This window comes from Ziziphus jujuba, chromosome 4, assembly GCF_031755915.1.
Source record: "Ziziphus jujuba cultivar Dongzao chromosome 4, ASM3175591v1".
NCBI classification, from domain to species: domain Eukaryota; kingdom Viridiplantae; phylum Streptophyta; class Magnoliopsida; order Rosales; family Rhamnaceae; genus Ziziphus; species Ziziphus jujuba.
This window is the reverse complement of record NC_083382.1, coordinates 27,703,611-27,722,074: the sequence shown is the minus strand read 5'-3', so window position 1 is coordinate 27,722,074 and position 18,464 is coordinate 27,703,611. Positions and strand designations below refer to the sequence as shown.

At 28.1% G+C, this 18,464-nt stretch overlaps 1 protein-coding gene and 1 long non-coding RNA gene across 3 annotated transcripts; both read left to right on the top strand.

Annotated features, from left to right (window-relative positions):
- Positions 1-9,458: 9,458 nt before the first annotated feature.
- Positions 9,459-12,241, top strand: LOC107416477 (protein trichome birefringence-like 19). The gene is given in 3 exon segments (XM_060816817.1): positions 9,459-10,079; positions 11,433-11,873; positions 11,876-12,241. Coding segments are annotated over 3 exon segments (1,428 nt in total).
- Positions 12,242-15,720: 3,479 nt separating this feature from the next.
- On the top strand, positions 15,721-17,904 carry LOC125421774 (uncharacterized). 2 transcript variants are annotated; one of them, XR_009638563.1, is made up of 2 exons: positions 15,721-17,219; positions 17,371-17,904. It is a non-coding gene; the product is annotated as an uncharacterized LOC125421774 (long non-coding RNA). The 2 variants fall into 2 exon arrangements; XR_009638562.1 differs by having other exon boundaries at positions 17,368-17,904.
- Positions 17,905-18,464: the final 560 nt, after the last annotated feature.

Below are 18,464 nucleotides of genomic sequence, written 5' to 3'. Positions count from 1 at the left end.
ATTTATAAAAATTCGTTAGTTTATTAGTTTCCTTTTTCCTTAACATATTCAGATATATAGTCTTTAATTTTATTCTATATACTTCTTTTCTTTTTAAAATTGTATGAGCGTTTAACATTGGTTTTACTGGATTTTACATTTGGTTTGTCTTCAAAAGATAATTTCTAACCCATAATAGGTATATTATAAAATATTAAACTTTATTTCCTCCACGGTTTTAATCTATGTGTATTTCGTTACATTTATGAGTAAAACAAATTTTCAGAAATGGCCAAAAGAAGAAGCAATTATCAAAGATGGAGATTGAAATGTTACACATATATGCAATATAAATATGTGATATATATGGAATAAACTCTAAGTGGTGGACCAATGCCAATATATGTAGCGAGAAAATACAGTGGAAGGAATCTCTACTGCTTAATGAGATAGCTACATATCAATGGCTTAACGACTACTATTCAAATTATATCAAAGTTGAATTAAGTTGGGTTTGTTTTTTATTGACAATTTAGCATACTTCAATGGTTTTTCTGTCCAACTAATCTGCCTTGAAAAGCACCACACATTTAACTCCATCAATTCTTCATATTGTCATATATATATATATATATATATATATATATATATCTATATCTATATATATGTGTGTGTGTTCTTGCTTCCACGGAATTAAGAATTTTCCAAATGCATGCCCCACTTTTTTAAATTTGGAAAAATGACAGCATGCATTGATGGAAGTCCATCGATCGTCATAAAAAATACATATATATATATATATATATATATATATATATATATTCGAATGTCTCATATATATGTATATGTTAAAGTTAACTATGTTTATCGACATATTGGATGCTTACTGGCCACTAGGTCTCTCTTTTTTTTTTTTGTTTTTCGGTTGAAAAATATTATATATAGGAGGAAGAAGGTGGCATATAATTAATTGGATGTTAACAGATAAAAACTTGAAAAAACCATATATTAGAGACTCCGCAAGACTTCATTATTGTTTTTTGTTTAATGAACCCAGATTCAAATCCCTTATTACCAATTGCCAAGGAAAAAAAAAAAAAAATTATATCAAGAGCTGCAAATATAGTTTGGTAACTGGGTTTTAATTTTACACCAAATTATTAACCGTGCTAATTGTAGGTTTATATCCGAGAATGAAACTACTTTTTATTTATTTATTTATTTTTTGGGTTAATATGAGAATGAAAGTACCTCTTTTTATTTTATTATATATATATATATATATATATATATATAGGGGCATGTATACAGGCCAACAAAATGCCGCCCAACTAAACGACTCAACTGCTTAGCTCCCTGGCTATGAGTACATCATGTATTTTTGTGTATTTAATACAAAGATTAGTATTAGGATTTTTTTTTTAAATTATTGTCTATATCATATTAAAAATTAAAAATTAAAATTATTTTTATTAATTATTAAAATTTAATAAAGTTTGTTTTTAAAAATAAATTTTAATATATCATTAAATTTTAATTTGATCATTTTTAAATTATAATTTTTAATGTGATTTAATTATTAATAAAAAAATTAATATAAAAAGTTATTATCTTGATACAAACGTGATTGTATATATATTACATATTTTTTATTTAGATTGATAATGAATAGACTTAAGTGTTTGAAAAGATCAGGTAACATATTACATCCAATACATATAATTAAATAATTTTAAATAAAGATCCATTTATCCTAAATTACATCCTCATTTGAATTGAAATATATATATATATGTATATATATATTTTCTTACATAATTAGATCCAAAAAGGATTTTGCTTTTCATTTCTCAAAGAGATAGAGAAACTCGAGGCATGAAAACTCTCTTAACGATGTGGGATAACAACAACAACAAGAACAAAACGTGTCCTTGTCTTATGTTGCAGTACTACTACTGTATGGTCCTTGGTAGATATGTTTCCATCAATTACTCCTTTTTATGCATATTCATAATTTAGTCCTTCACACACTTCTAGTTACACCTCTTCAGTACTCTGTAATATCTCCGTCCCTACTTGTCAGTTCAATTAATTAATTAAGATTAATTATTTTAGGGTTGTCTATTTCTGCTTTTCTATTTCTTGAACCGTGTTATCAATTACAACATCACATACAACTAATTTTACCATCATGACCATGATGTATTGATGTGTGTGGGGTATAATAAGATAAACATTAAATTCATTGAATTAGTGTCAAGTGATATTCAAGTTTATTGCCTCATATATGATTCATGAATATACATATAAAAACAAAAAGAAGTTACTTTCTTAATACGACTTAATTCATAGGGTTTTAATTATATTATTATTTGTTCTAACTTTGAGGAAATATCTTTTTTTTTTTTTTTTTGGGGGTTGGTTTGCAAAAACACAAAAGATTGACTTGCTAAATATATAATAAATCTATATTTTTATCTTTTCCTTCATGGTTGTATTGTGCCTCACATTCACACTTTTATGGTTGAATTTGAATTATATACCTATTGTTCGGTAAATATATTTTTTTCAATAATTTAATATCTATAACATTATTTTATTTTAATTTAGTACCACTGTAAAACAAAACATTTTTTTTTTAAAACTTTCTAATTAATATCAAGTAACAAAACTCCTATTCTAACTGAACCGTACGTGTGAACTTTGTTTTTTTTCTTTTTTTTTGATAAAAACCTATTTGTACTTTTTTTTTTTCTCCTTTTTGGAATAAAACTAGATTATGGATCAAGTACGCACCAGTTTGGTAAATACACATATATTTCTACGTGGATAGCATCATAATACTACTCTTTTTTTTTTCTTTTTTTTTTTCACCATGTTACTTTCTTAGAATATAAATTTGTTTTGAGTCAAAGGCAAGCCGCCGATCGTTTACTCAAAAAAACAAAAAAAATAAAATGAGAAGTTCTCTCTGCACTACAACTTGCACTGTGCACAGTCCCTATTCATATTAAAATTACCAAGTCCAAACCTCCAACTATTCTTTTGTAGCTAGCCACGGTGGTTGACATTGGTAGAATATTTCTTCTCTGCTTGGCCAGACGAATGCCTTTTACATGGATTGTGCTCACCGCCGGTGACTAATGGTGGGAGACCGCGATGAGGTTGCTGCATATCCTATAAAGCAAAAACTTATCCTCTGTGTTTAATTACTAAATATTATCAAGAAAGTATTATGTATATATGATCCTGCCTAGCCATGTTGTGCCATAATTGCAGCCAAAAGCAATCGTTTGGGTGGGTTGTAATTCGGCCATGAGGTTGCTGTGTTTGTGTAGATTGGCATATTTTGAGTGGATTGACATGAGTGGTGTCATCTAAGGAGTTTGGGAATCTACTGATGTTGGTGGTGGTGGTCGGCAATTCTTGTGGGACTTGTATATAAAGTAAGCATTCAAAAGGTTCACGTTTAGGGTGTTTTGGTAATTTCACCTAGATATGGAACTATATAAAATACATTTTTGGTCTCTCATTAACCCATTGTTAGGATAATTTCCATTCATTTGGTATTATGAATTTAGAACCTTTTAAATGTAGACGTGAATGAGATACCAAATGAATTATTCCTTATTTAATTATTTTGGATTTATTTTTCTTTTGTTTGAAATGGATTCATTCTATTTGCTGTGATAAATTATATCAAAATTATACCTCCTAGACCTTTGAAATACCTACTTCAACTCATGTAACAGAGAAAAAAAAAAAAAAAAACCTAATAATTTGTGTAGAAAATCCAAATATTTTCCCTTCACTTGAAAAAAATTAATATGTAACGCAAAATATTGACTTTTGATAGAGAATTTCGGCCCAGATAACCCACCAATCACTTTTGACAACCTTAGAGATTGACTATATACACCCACACTTTCAAATAGGTGAAGCCTTGGCCCATATTAACTTTTGTGTCATTAGGGCCGCTGGCCCACTGGTCGAGCAGGAAGGTGCATTCTTGGTTGAAAGGGCCGTCTGTTTACACTGTTCATTATTATCTCTTTACCAATTTTTTCTTTTGAATCAAAATTTCTAAAATGCCCATTCTCATACCGTCAAACAATTACCCAAAAATAAAATAAAATAAAATAAAAATCCTACACCTCCCATAATGTTTTAGATGCTAGTAAACAATATTTAACAAAGAGCATAGATACATAAAAATAATAAATATATATATATATATATAACTTGAAGAATCAAATTGAAAGCAAATAAAAAAACTCATAAGCAACAAATGTGAGAGAGATATCAGATTTAGCATTGAATAAGCTCGATTATTTTTTTGATAATAATTTAAAAAAACTCCTTTTGTTAATGTTTGTTCGATACAAAATGAAAATGGCCAGAAATGTAAATGATTATTTTATAAGCAGACAGCATGTGAGAAAAGTCTTCAACTAATTATATTGGGTAGTATGTCAAGCTTAGAAGATCTTACCCACTTTGCAACTGGTATTTTTTTTTCCCCCACCCTTAAAATGGGGATTACGTGCCAAAAAAAGATTTTCTAAGATTAGTTTAATAGCCAGAAATAAAATATTCCAAAAGTTTTTATATGCAGACCCACTACTTATTTTAATTGAAATGGATGAATCCTCATGGGATTTCATAAATTCTTGATACTTGATCTGGTTTTCTTTGCAAAATTGTTTTGGTTGCATTAGCAATCGTGTTTACATCAAATTGTAAAGGGATTCAAATAGTTTTTTGAAGCATATATTATTATATATGCCAGATTTATTGGTTTCTGTTTGTCAAAATTTGAAAAAGCTTCTTGCATTAATTTCAGAATTTGAATAATATTATATATACAGTTGTTCCCTTTGTCCACATTCAGCTGGTGATTATTATGATCAAGAGGTAAAGTTCAACAGCCAAACGATCAGCGGACCAATAAGAAAATGTTGTTATTAATTTATCTATATATGCGTGTACAAAGTGAACTTATACAAATTAGGAATATTATATATTGCAATTACTTCTATATTAGACCAATGCATGCAGACCCATGATAGAAAATGCAAATAATATTCCTATAGTCAATGGTACAGACTGTAAGTACTTAAAGAGGGTCAACTATCTATTTTGTTATTGATTAATTCTGTGAAAACTTGCCAAAAAAGCTCTTAGAAAGTTGGTTAGGAAACTTTGGTAACTAAACCATTGTTTCTTTCAATAACAGCTTTTTAGCTAGGTAATTTATGCTAGAAATTAACTTAACTATACAATATTTATGTTATTGGAGTAACTTACATAGGTAGCATGGTAAGTAAATAATACACATGACAGAGTTAAGAAGTTTAGCTATTACCCCAAAAAAAGAAATAAGAATATGAGCGATTATTTGGAGATGTAATTAATTGAAAATGGAATATCCATACATCTACTTTAATTTGTTCACATGAGACAACCCATTAGAAAAGTCACTGTTTCTCCCAAACTAGAATCCCCAATCCCAAATATAAAATATATATTTATATGTAAATAAATGAAAATGTTCTTATAGAGAAAATCTTTTGCCATTTGATAAGTAATAATCATCTATGATTGTTAGACTGCACAAATTATATAAATTTGATGGTTATTGATGGTTGTGACTCATCATGTGGTACTCGATTTTATTCATAATAGCAAAATTATATATATATATATATATATATATATATTAATGTTGTTTAAATAAGGATATTTTAAATTCTTTAAGTTGAAAATAAGTGAGTTTAATTATTAAAAAATGTTGGATAATATATATGTATTTGATGTGAGATCCAATCCAATAGTTTTAACTGATCAAACTTATTAATCTTTAGCTAATCAAATTCATTTATCATTGCCGTAAAAAATTTAAAAAGTTGAAAATAAATACTCATCCGAGTCGAGATGATATAGATATGCTATAATTTGAAAATATAAAATGATTTTGCAAATAAAAATCAATATTAATATATATATATATATATATATATATATATATATATATATATATATATATATATATATATATATATAACAAGCTTTTACTTTCACCTTGAATTCATCAGCATATTAAATAATTAAAAATTACTTGCTAAGTAATTAACAGATCTATACAAACATAGGTTATAGGTTAAGTTCCATCGCTGATCTGTCAAAAACAAAACGTGTAGATTGGAAATATTATTTCAAGACAAATACAACAGCAACATACTATTATTTTTGTACTTTTATTATTGTTATTATTATTATTTGTTTATTTTATTTTATTTCTTAGACCAATATATTATATTAAGGTGTTGCTGTTGTATTCAAGATATAATTTATTTCTAAGTATTATTTTATTTCATTTATTTTCTTAGCTTTATCACTATTTTAACTTATTTATATGTATTTTGGGTTTCTCTCACTTATCAACGACTATATAATTTAATATAATTATAATACTTCATAATTCCATAGCAATATGATCCTTATTTATTATTCAAAAAAATATAATACTTATTTAATTTATGTATTTATTTAATATACACTTATCGATAATTATACTTAAGATACAAATAGCTAATAACCAAAAAAAAAAAAAAGTATGTAATTTAAACAAAAAAATATTTATTGATAATATAGTACTATTTAATTTATAATTGAAACAATTTTTTATTTTATTTATTTTATTTTATTTTTTGGGTCTTAATGAGTCTTCAGTATGTTTATTTTTTAAGAAATAATTAGGTAACAAATTTATCGTGAATACAGAACCATTTTTGGTAAAGTATTGAAATCTTTATTTTAATTTCTCCATTTTTTTTTAGAAAAATAAAGAAAATTTCATTAAATTTTGTTTCCGACACTGCCCTCTACTATCCTTTCATGAATTTAATTAGTCACTCTTCAATATTTCTTCTTCAAAGCAATAGTAATTCAAAACCACCCTTAGTTTCCAATGACTATGAATATCCTTATTATAATCATATAACAGCTAGTCTACCATCTACATCTTCTTCTTTTTCATCTACACATTATAAGCGTAATATGTTTTCTGTGAAATGGGTTCCACATCCAGAGGGTCCTTATTACAACAAGAGCTGTTGAGCATAAAAAATTAGACAAAAAATTATTTTGATACTTGAGTCTCACTTTTTTTTTGGTTTGGGCATAAAAAAAAATTATTTTTAATTTTTGATCTAATAATTTTTATTTTTTGGTCTAATTTTGGACCAAAAATATTTAATTATGATTGTGGCTATTTTAATTTTAATAAAAAACAAATTGATACAATTTTTCAAATAAAAAACCATAGATATAAAATGGCAAACTAACAAATTTATTTTTTCAAATTCTTAAAAAATATATTGTTTTTATCTTTGAAAAATAATTATGACATCAACATGATATCATGCTATTAGTACTATTAATTTTAACATTTCTATTAGATATTAGACAAATTTGCAACGAATTTTGAAATTTCAAGATCTAATTTGTACAAATAAAAAATTTAGAATTGAAATCGCATAACCCTGAAATTTTAAAGTATCAAAATACAATTTACTATGTATTAATATTTGATAGAATTGTCCTCTTTTACCTATCTTACTTTCATGGATATATTCATTTATTTTTTGGATAATAATATTTGGTAGAATTGTCCTCTTTTACCGATCTTACTCTCACGGATATATTCATTTATTTTTCGGATAATGATTTGAACTTGAATTCTTTACTTTTTTTTAATAAAAAAAATTCATGTATGGATAGCAGGCCGATATGCACTTGTGATCAAAGAGTTTATGCAGGCCGGACTATTTACTGAATTTGTTCCTAAACTTTCACTCAAGCATCAATATATGTTCCCAATAAACTTTTTTTACGATTGGCAAATCCCATGCCATGGCTGAAGCATGGAAAGCATATATACCGTGGAAACCTTTGACATTTTACCCCTAAAAAAAGCTTCTTGCATTAATTAGAAGTTTGAATATAATATTACATATATGGTTGTCCCCTTGGTCCGCATTCAGCTGATGATGATTATTATGATCAAGAGGTAATTCAACAGCCAAACGATTAGCGGACTCAATAAGATAATGTTGTTGTTAATTAATATATGTATATATATAGAAAGTTAAATTATGCTAGGAATATTATATATCGTAATTACTTCTACATTAGACTAATGCATGCAGATCCATGATAGAAAATGCAAATAATATTCATAGTTAATGGTGGTACAGTACTTAAAGAGGATCAACTATCAATTTTATAATTGATTAATTCTGTAAAAACTAGCAAAAAAGCTCTTACAAAGTTGGGATCAGGAAACTTTGGTAACTAACCCACTGTTTCTTTCTATACCAGCTTCCTAGCTAGGTAATTTACCCAAGAAGTTATCTAAACTATACAATATTTATGTTACAGTTTTAGCTTACACAGGTAATTCGGTAAGTACATAATACACATAAAAATAAGATGTTTCTCTATTACCAAAAAACCAAAAAAAAAAAAAAAAAGGAAAAGAAAAGAAAAAGAAGTTTAGCGATTTTGGCCATGTACTTAATTGAGAATGAAAATTTTATATATATCCATGCATCTATTCTAATTTGTCAATGTGGTACAACCCATTAGAAAAGCCACTGTTTCTCCACAAATCCTCTATCCCAAATATAATATATATATATATATAGATTCTATGGTCAGAACTGACTGGATGAAGTTTCATATAGATTAGGAGCAAAACCGATGCAAAATCGGTATTTTTAAGTAAAATCAATTTTTTTATTTTTTTATTTTTTTTATTTTTATGTAGTATCTGCTTTTTTTCTGAAAAAAAATTCGATGTTTTTTTTCTTATGTAGTATACACACATTGTAATTTCAAAATAAAAAAATAATTTTACATATCAAAAATTAATATTACATACATATATATATATATATATATATATATATGGCCAAACAAGCTTTACTTTCTCTTTAAATTCATCATCATATTAAATAATTAAAAAAATTACTTGCCAAATAATTAATGGATCTGTACGAACATATATATAGGTTACAGGTTAACCCCTGATTTTTACTTTTATATATTATTGTTGTTGTTATTATTATTATTTGTTTATTTGATTTTATTCCCTAGATCAATATTTCGATCCTCTCCTCCATCATGTGCTATCAATCTCTTCCCATTAAGCTTGCACCAAGTCAAAATACCGAGGGGGTGGAACTATATGAGAAAATGGTTAAGTGCAATATTGCAAATACCAAGGTGGAACTATATTAGAAAATGGTTAAGTGCAATGCAAATACCAAGGGGGTGGAACCATATTAGAAAATGGTTAAGTGCAATGCGACATCTTGATGAATCGATCGTTCACTGGACCATAGTCATATAATTAAACTTCAACTTGTTCTATGAAATTTTAATTTCCATACACACCCTTTTCTCTCTCATTCATAATGAAGAAGCATCGTGCTCTTCATCATCATCATCATCATAATCATCTTCATCATCATAATCATCTTCCCCATGGGAAAAACCAGGCAATAGTTGTGCAGAAATCTTCATCTAAACTGGTTGTAGTAGCTATAGCATTCTCCACCTTTGTTTTTGTTATTACCATATATATCCCTCTCTGCCACCCTTCCATAAATTTAATTAGCTACTCTTCAATATTTCTTCTTCAAAGCAATAATTCAAAACCACCCTTAATTTCCAATGACTATGAATATTCTTATTATAATCTACCATCTACTTCTTCTTCTTCTTCTTCTTCTTCTCCATCATCATCTACACAACATAAGTGTAATATCTTTTCAGGGAAATGGGTTCCAAATCCAGAGGGTCCTTATTACAACAAGAGCTGTTGGGCAATTCATGACCATGTGAATTGTATGAAATATGGTAGACATGATAGTGAGTTCATGAAATGGAGATGGAAACCAGATGGTGATGGGTGTGAGCTTCCTATTTTTAACCCAGCTCACTTCCTGGAACTGGTCAAAGGGAAGTCTTTGGCCTTTGTTGGAGATTCCGTCGCCAGAAACCATGTGCAATCTTTGATTTGCCTCCTCTCTATTGTATGTATAAAACCCTTCCTCTTCCTCCTCATTTTCTATTACTTCTTACGAATTCATGTCTTCTGTTCTCTTTTTTTTCTATCCCCGTTGTATAACATTTAAAAACATTTGTAATTAAATAAAAAGAAAAACTAATTTGTAATTAAATAAAAAGAAAAACTAAGTGAAATTGCATAATTGTTTTATTTTTAATTTAAAAGTAAAAGTAAAATTTTAGTATCCATCATACATAAATGAGGATAGAAAAATAAAAATAGAATATCTTCATCCATAATTCATGTTTCATTTAGAAGAAAACATTCAAATCCACCTTTCCTATCACAAGAAGTCTCTCGTCTTAGACTTGTTTGGCTATGTTTTTTAGTTTTGGCTTTATAGAAATGGCTTTTATAAAATGAATAAAATATTGTTCTACAAAATTAAGAAGTGTATGGGAATTTTTTTTTTTTTTTTCCTTTCCCAAATTATCGCGGCTTTGTTGGGTTGGGTTCGTGTATCTCATAAAAAGGTCGGGGATTCACGGGGATGAGGTGGGAACTCCATACAAACAAATTGTTCTTCCATACATTTACACTATATATTTGAAAACAACACAAAACAACTTGCTATTGTATTCTTTTTTCCCTTTTTTTTTTTTTTTTTTTCCTTTTGGGGTTGGGGGGGGGGGGGGGGGGGTGAATTCGTTATAGAACAACTTATTTTTTAAAACTGTTTTTAGAAAACAATGGTCAATACCTATATTTGATTTTAGAAAACAATTTTAAGCTTTTAAACACAGAGGAAAAGTTTTTTTAGCATCATGGCCAAGCCAGCTTTTTTTTTCCCCCCCTCTTGGGAGGAGGGTTTAAGAGAAAGTACTATCTTAGAGAGATATACTTAATTTATACATATACATAAGCTTAGTATTATTTATTATGATGAAGTTATACATACATACATACATATACAGATATTTTGGTGAATAGGGTGAATATATATTTATATATATATATATGTATATATAAGTTTTATGAACATGCATGCATGTCTTATATATTTATAATGGAAAACAATAGTATATTCAGGCGCATTTAGTATTTAGCCATATGCATTCTGTTTTAGAAATAGAAAACAAAAAACAATTTACTATTGTTTTACCCAAAAAAAAAAAAAGTGTTTGGCAAATTATTTTTTGAAAACAATTTTCAAAAATAAAAAACAGAAATTATATTTGGCAAAATTTCTGTATATATGTATGTGCATGTCATGTGGCAATGTGAGACTGATGTTTTACTCTGTAGTAGTTAAATTATAACAAATTTGCATAGAATTAAGTTAGCATTTGGGTTAATTAATTATTATTGTTGTTTTTAGGTGGAATATCCTATAGATGTCTCAAAAACACCAGATTTTAATTTCAAACGCTGGAGATACACATCCTACAACTTCACCATGGCAACATTTTGGACACCCTATTTAGTCAAACGCAGAGTTTCAGACAGCGGCCTGGCTAGCCTGTATCTCGATGAATTCGACGAGGAATGGACAACCGAAATCGAAGAATTCGATTACATTATACTCTCAGCAGGCCACTGGTTCTTCCGCCGCGCTGTTTTCTATGAAAAAGGCAACATTGTTGGGTGCCATTATTGCATCCCAGATATTAACAATGCCACAGAGTTAGGAATGTTCTATGGTTATAGAAATGCCTTGAAAACAGCTTTCAAGGCCATAACAAACTCGAAAGACTACAAGGGTATAACATATCTAAGGACATTTTCACCATCACATTTCGAAAATGGGTTGTGGAATGAAGGGGAGGGAATTGTGTTAGGACAAGGCCATTTAGGAGGAATGAGACTGAGTTGGAGGGTGACAATATGGAGGTTTACAAAACCCAATTGGAGGAGTTTTGGAATGCTGAGAGGGAAGGGAGAGAGAGGGGTTTGAAATTCAGGCTGCTTGATACTACACAGGCTATGCTATTGAGGCCAGATGGTCATCCTAATAGTCATGGTCGATGGAGACAAGAAAACCTGACTTCCTACAATGATTGTCTTCACTGGTGCTTGCCTGGACCCATCGACACTTGGAATGATTTCTTGTTGGAGATGATGAAGAATGAATTACATCTAAGATCAGCTGAGGAGGAGACGGACAAAAATCTGCATTCTAATGATTAAAAATGGTGCTTTCTTCTTCTGTTCTTCATAATAATTATAAACTGTTTCGTATTAATTTTAATTCGGATGGTACTGGTTCTTTCGTAGTAGTTTTACTAGTAAGTAGCTAATTAATGTGAATATTAGAAGGTCAATTTTCTCTAGTTCCAGCCAAAAATGTTTAAAAAGGGAGTAATTAATTTGACATTATGCAATAGTTTGTTGGGGGAAATTTGTTTCAAAATAAAGTTTAGGGAATCAATTAAAACATAAGTGAAAATTGAGGTTTCTTTGTAATATTTCCTATAAATATATCCGCTTATAAACGTTTATTTATTTCTATGAAAAATAACATTTGTTGTTTTTTTTAATTAAAAAAAAAAAGAATAACATTTGTTAGTTTGCGCAAGCTTTACTAATTTATATATAAATATATATATTATTAATTTTATACACATATATAAATTAAAATTTTTTCCCCTATTTCAAAATTTTGAATTCTTAACCTCTCATATGTAAATATAAATATTTTAATAATTGAATCAATTTAATTACTGAAAAAGTACCTTATAAAAAAATCTAATTTTGACCATTCTTACACATTATAATTTGTTAGGAGACAAGCTATAGGTTATAGATTTTGTTATTTAAGTTTGTTTTGTAGGATTTTACTTTCTGTTTTGTCATTCTTGTTTTGTTTCCCATCCTTTTTGTATATATATCTATTTTTTTATTTTAATGAAGTATGGATAGTTTGGTTTTTGGGTTATAAGGTGTCAACATAATTAAGATATTGTGTTCCTTTTTTTCTTTCCGATTTCCTATTTCAATTATTATTACTATTATTTTTTTTTTCTCTTAAATGTGGATTACAAAGGAAAAACATTATATTGATAGCTAGAAACAAAATATTCCTAAAGTTTTTAGGCTAACTCACCAAAACAATTTCCTTGATGGTGGATACCTTAAGGGCGTTGCCTAAAGCTTCGGACGATGCTATTACTAGAGTTGTCCAAATCCATATCATTACAAATGGAAGTTTAAAAAAAAAAAAAAAAGTGGGGAAAAAGACAACATTGGAATAAGGTCGGCTTTTGGGCTAAATTGAATATGCTTTTGGGCTAAAATTTTAGATGACACTTTTAGCATCATCCAAGTATATTAGAAGTATTTATTTAGCCAAAAAAGAAAAAGAAAAAGTAAATTAGAAGTATTTTGGTGTTGCGGTCTACATCAAATTGTAAAAGAATTCAAATAATTTTTTAATCTTTCCTATATTCTAGATTTATTGGCTTATGTTGGTAAAAATTTGAATGCTAAATTGATGCACAATTATTTTATTCTTTTCAGAATATAAAAATAAAAAATAAAATAAAACAAATCATAACCACGTTCTCCTCTACAAGTGTAAATTAATATATATTTGAGATTTGAGACAACGTTTATCATTTTATAATTCCCTCGATACCATTTTCATTATTATTACGAGGAAAAACTAAATACTATCTTATTTTATTACCGTTGACATATAATTATAAAATATATAATATTTTTAATATATTATATATATAATATATTAAAAATATTATATATATATATATATATATATAATATAAAAATGTTTTACTATTTATGTTATTTTTTTAGGATTATTGGCTTATAAAATAAATTTTAATTGAAAATGAGAGCAGTCAATTCTATTTTTTTATTTAAATTTTAAAAATAAACTATTAAATAGTAATTATTTAAATTATTATATAATATATAGATGCTATTGATGATGTTCATCCATAATTACAAATAATATTTTTCTATATAAAAATGAAAGAGAAAATAAAAAAAAAAAAAAAAACCTCTTTTGAAATTTTTATTTTTGACTTTCAATTTTCCCTACAGATTTTTTTGAAGAAATTTCATCCTAAACTTTGTCATAGTGTCAAAATTACCCCATTATTAAAAACTTTTATTAGTTACTTAATAAACAACGATATTGCTGGCATGACTGTCGCATATGAAGCCATGGTTGGAGAAACAATATCATATTGACGATTATACCACATCATTTATTTAACGGTCGCATTTAAAATTTTTTTTAATGGAAATCTGTGACATGTTATGCCCAAAAAAATGCTTCATGCAATATTACTAATTCCAAAGCGTGATTTATCAAAAAATTCCAAAGCGTGAATGGTAATCTTTTGGTGTTGAAAGACTGCTTTTTTCACACAGATTTGGTGTCCGCATTCAACTAGTGATTATTATAATCAGCAGCCACACACAAATATATATAATAACATTTTACAAGGCGTGCTTTAGCCCCCCAATAAAAAAAAAAAAAACATTTACTAGGCGTGATCATCCATGTTATGTTGGGTGTATGTAAGAGCCTATTTTTCTAATTTTTCACATGTATTAAATATAATCGATAGTCTTTTAGTGTCGAAGATTACTAGGAATGTATATATATATATATATATATATATAATTAAATTCACATAAAATTAAGCTAATAATTTTTCTATCAAACTTTGTTTAATAGCTTTAAAATTACTTTAAAAGTTAATATTTCAAAATGAATATATAATTCATGAGATCCCAAAAAAATATTTAATATTAAAATTATTAAATAAACCTATTAACCACCTGTGAACCTGATTGATTTCTCTCTCTCTCTCTCTATATATATATATATATATGTTTTTTTTTTTCCCTCTTTCCTGCACCATATATATATATATATAGATACAGCGGGAGAGTAATCAACAGCCACAAGATCAGCCGACTATTTTCTCTTTTGGGCAGTAATGTTGACATTAATACAAGGTGAACTTATATATACTTAGGGGTGAGCATAGATCAGATTGGTTCGATTTTGAATCAAAATTACAATCCAATCCATATTATTCTATTTATGTAATATACAATTCAATCCAAATAATTAAAAATTTTAAATCCAAATCAAATCGAATTATTTATGATCGGTTTGGTTTGAATTGTTTACTCGATTTGAAATTTATAAATTTATTATTTGATTTTAGCAACTGATGCGGACAGTGCCATGGTGCCTGAGTCTTGAAAAGCAAAAAATGAACTTGGTTGTGGACCTAGTGGTGGCAGCGGCAAACATGTTTAGGGCTTCATATTTTTATTTGGGAATTGAAAATTTGAAATATGTTAAAAAATATTAAAAATTAAAGAATATGTTAAAAACATATTAAAAATTAATATGTAAAAATAAAAAAAAGTATAAAAAATTATATGGTTTGGATTTATATATTCAACTCTAAATTAATTTAATCCAAATAATTTTTGATATTTTTAAATTCAATTTATATAAAAATCCAATCTAAATTATTAAAAATAGATTGAATTGAACAGATTGAACGAGTTGGATTGGATTTTGTCTATTCCTATGTATACTATAAATTATAAATTTTATATATATAGTCCAAGCAAAAAAATAAAATAAAATAAAATAAAATTTATTAATATAGGTTAGGCTATCCTGCGGATATCCTGAAATAAAACCATCAGGACAAAAAACGTGCTTTTTAATTTTGGCCATGTGATTAGACCAACGGCTGAGATTAAAATTTGGTAGCCGAAGACGGACAGAGAAGCAAGAGCAAGAGGGAGGTGGGAGGTAGCTTAGGCATGAGTCGTGGCGGGGTTACCAGATGGATTTGTTTCTAAATTCTAACATTCTTTCCTTTACTTCACCTCGTGATGCGTGTAGCTCGGCGGTCTCCACCAAGTTCCGGTCAGCAGCAGAGTCAGACACTGCCATGGCAAATGGGAGGATATCATTTCAAGGTCTGTTTCTCCACTTCAGTTTTCTTCAAACAAACCTCTCTACTGTCATATTTTTCCAATCCCCTTCTATTGCTCGATCAAGGTAATAAGGTACTCTTTTCTTTTCCCTTCTAAAAATCCCCTTTTCTTATTATTATTATTTCTCTTTTTATTATAGATTTTAGATTCTAAGAGAACCAATATATATATATTTTTTATTTGTTTATTTGTGGCGTTTTGTTTATCTGGGGTTATGTAGGGAACACTTGTTCAACAAAAAGGACAGGCTATTTAGGAAAGGAAAAGAAAAATAAAAAATAAAAAATTGGAAGTTGGGTTTTACAAGGAACTGGAAAAAAGTAAAAGATTGATGGAATAATCCTTATAAAACTTTTAAATAAAAATTGGTTTTCCCCAAGAAGTGCAAATTTCTTTGTTGGATGGAGGAAAAAAAAAAAAAAAAAGGAAAAAACTATTTATTTATTTTTATTATTATTTTTTGTTCAGAATGAAAACAACTAATTTGATTATTTCACTTTGCTAGCTCTATTATGACTTTACCAACCAATCACCATGTGCCAGGTTTATCTTATACCCACCAATCCCCAGTTCAAGTTGACCGCCCTTGGTTTATAATTTAATTTACCTCTACATTTTTGCAGAAAGAAATTCAAGTTAGAAAATACCAATTAACATTTGGTGATGGACCCTTTATGAACTCCCCTGTGTCTGATTCAGAAACTGGTCCTTTTAAATTTTATGAAAGAATGTCATCTGTAGAAACTTTGGCATATAATTGAAGCTGAAATGTTAAGTGTTTTATTTGATATGATGAATTATACTTCACCTTTTTTTATGCAGAGTTTTGCATTGGATAAAGTTAGTAGCAAAATATGCTATATGATGGTGGTAACCCTTTCTTCTATAGCTATCTGTAGATCTCATATTGCTAATAAAATGAACAGAGATAGAGTATAAGAAAGATCACATACATATACAACTAGCATGTGCACTCATTTGAAAGCTATGCTTTATTATGTTGTACTATCTTCTTAGTTATAAATTCGATAGATATATTATATATTTCTTCCTTGTTTTTCAATTTTCTTAATTATCTGGCTAAAACTTCAGCATTCTAAGTAACAACACTTCTGCTAGTTTTTTCGGATCATGCCAGCACAAGATTTTATATGTACTTATTGAGTCAGTAAGTTTCTGAATATCCCCTAAAATACCATTTGAATATTCGCAGGTTGAATTTTGCAGTTCTTAGCATAAATGCCAAAGTTAAGAATCTGTTGCAATCAGGTATATGAACAATTTAGAAACTTAATGCAAGAGTTTTGTTGTGACAGCAGCTTGATGTCGAAAGGACAGAGACTTCCTCAGCAACAAACATATGGAGCTTAATCATACCCTTGTGTTTAAGCTTGAAGAGGGCAGATCTGGGTTTATGACAAAAACCCTGCATCCATGTTGAGTTTGTGTACATATCGATTTCGAAGTCCTCACATGAAGTCAACCGCAGTGGGTGTATGCACAGCATGTTTACCTTTGACATTTTTGACAGGCCATGTGAAGATAGAAGAGATGGGTGGAGAGAAATTGAGAGATGGGTTAGTTTCCTTTCCTTCATAAAAATGGAGAGGATGTCACAGTCACAGTGTGCTGCATTAATGAATTTACTACGACCGTGGACTCAATTGTAAAAATTTGTAGAAAAACCATGTAAAAAATGGGTGTACCAGAATCCATTCGATTTTATCTCTATTTCATAATTATCCATAGGTTAGCCTATTAAATACATTCTAATTACTTCTCTATTAGATTATTGCATGCAGATCTATGATATGGAAATGCAAATAATCCACGTCATTGGTACAGTTGTTGAAGAGGACCACTATTTATTTTATCGTTGAATTTTATAAAAATTAGACTTGCTAGAAAAGCTCTTAGAAAGTTTGTCAGAATTGACCTTAAAGCTAGTTTCGTTCTACCAATATATTCTATAAATCATTTTGGCTATATACTAAAATGGCCTGGTGGATAAAAACTAAAATATTAAAAAAGGTTATGATCTATATTAGATTTTAATTCCTATACTTATGAACGAATTGAATTAGGACATTTCAATAATCAGAGTAGTAAAACCATTGTTTCCTTTGGCAAAAATCTAGAAATCAAATCCTTTTTTCTACAATATATATATATATATATATATGTATGTATATATATTCCGATGTTAAAATAAATCAAAATTAATATTTTATTATATATAATATTGTCAAACAAGCTTTTCTACAATTTCTCCCTAAAGTCATCATTATAGTAAAAGGGTCAATTGTAATTTAATTACTACCTTCTAGAATGGAAAAAATATCATTTTTGACCCTTCAATTTAAAACATTCCAATTTAAGCCTTTAAATTTCATTTTTTTTTTTTAACATTGAC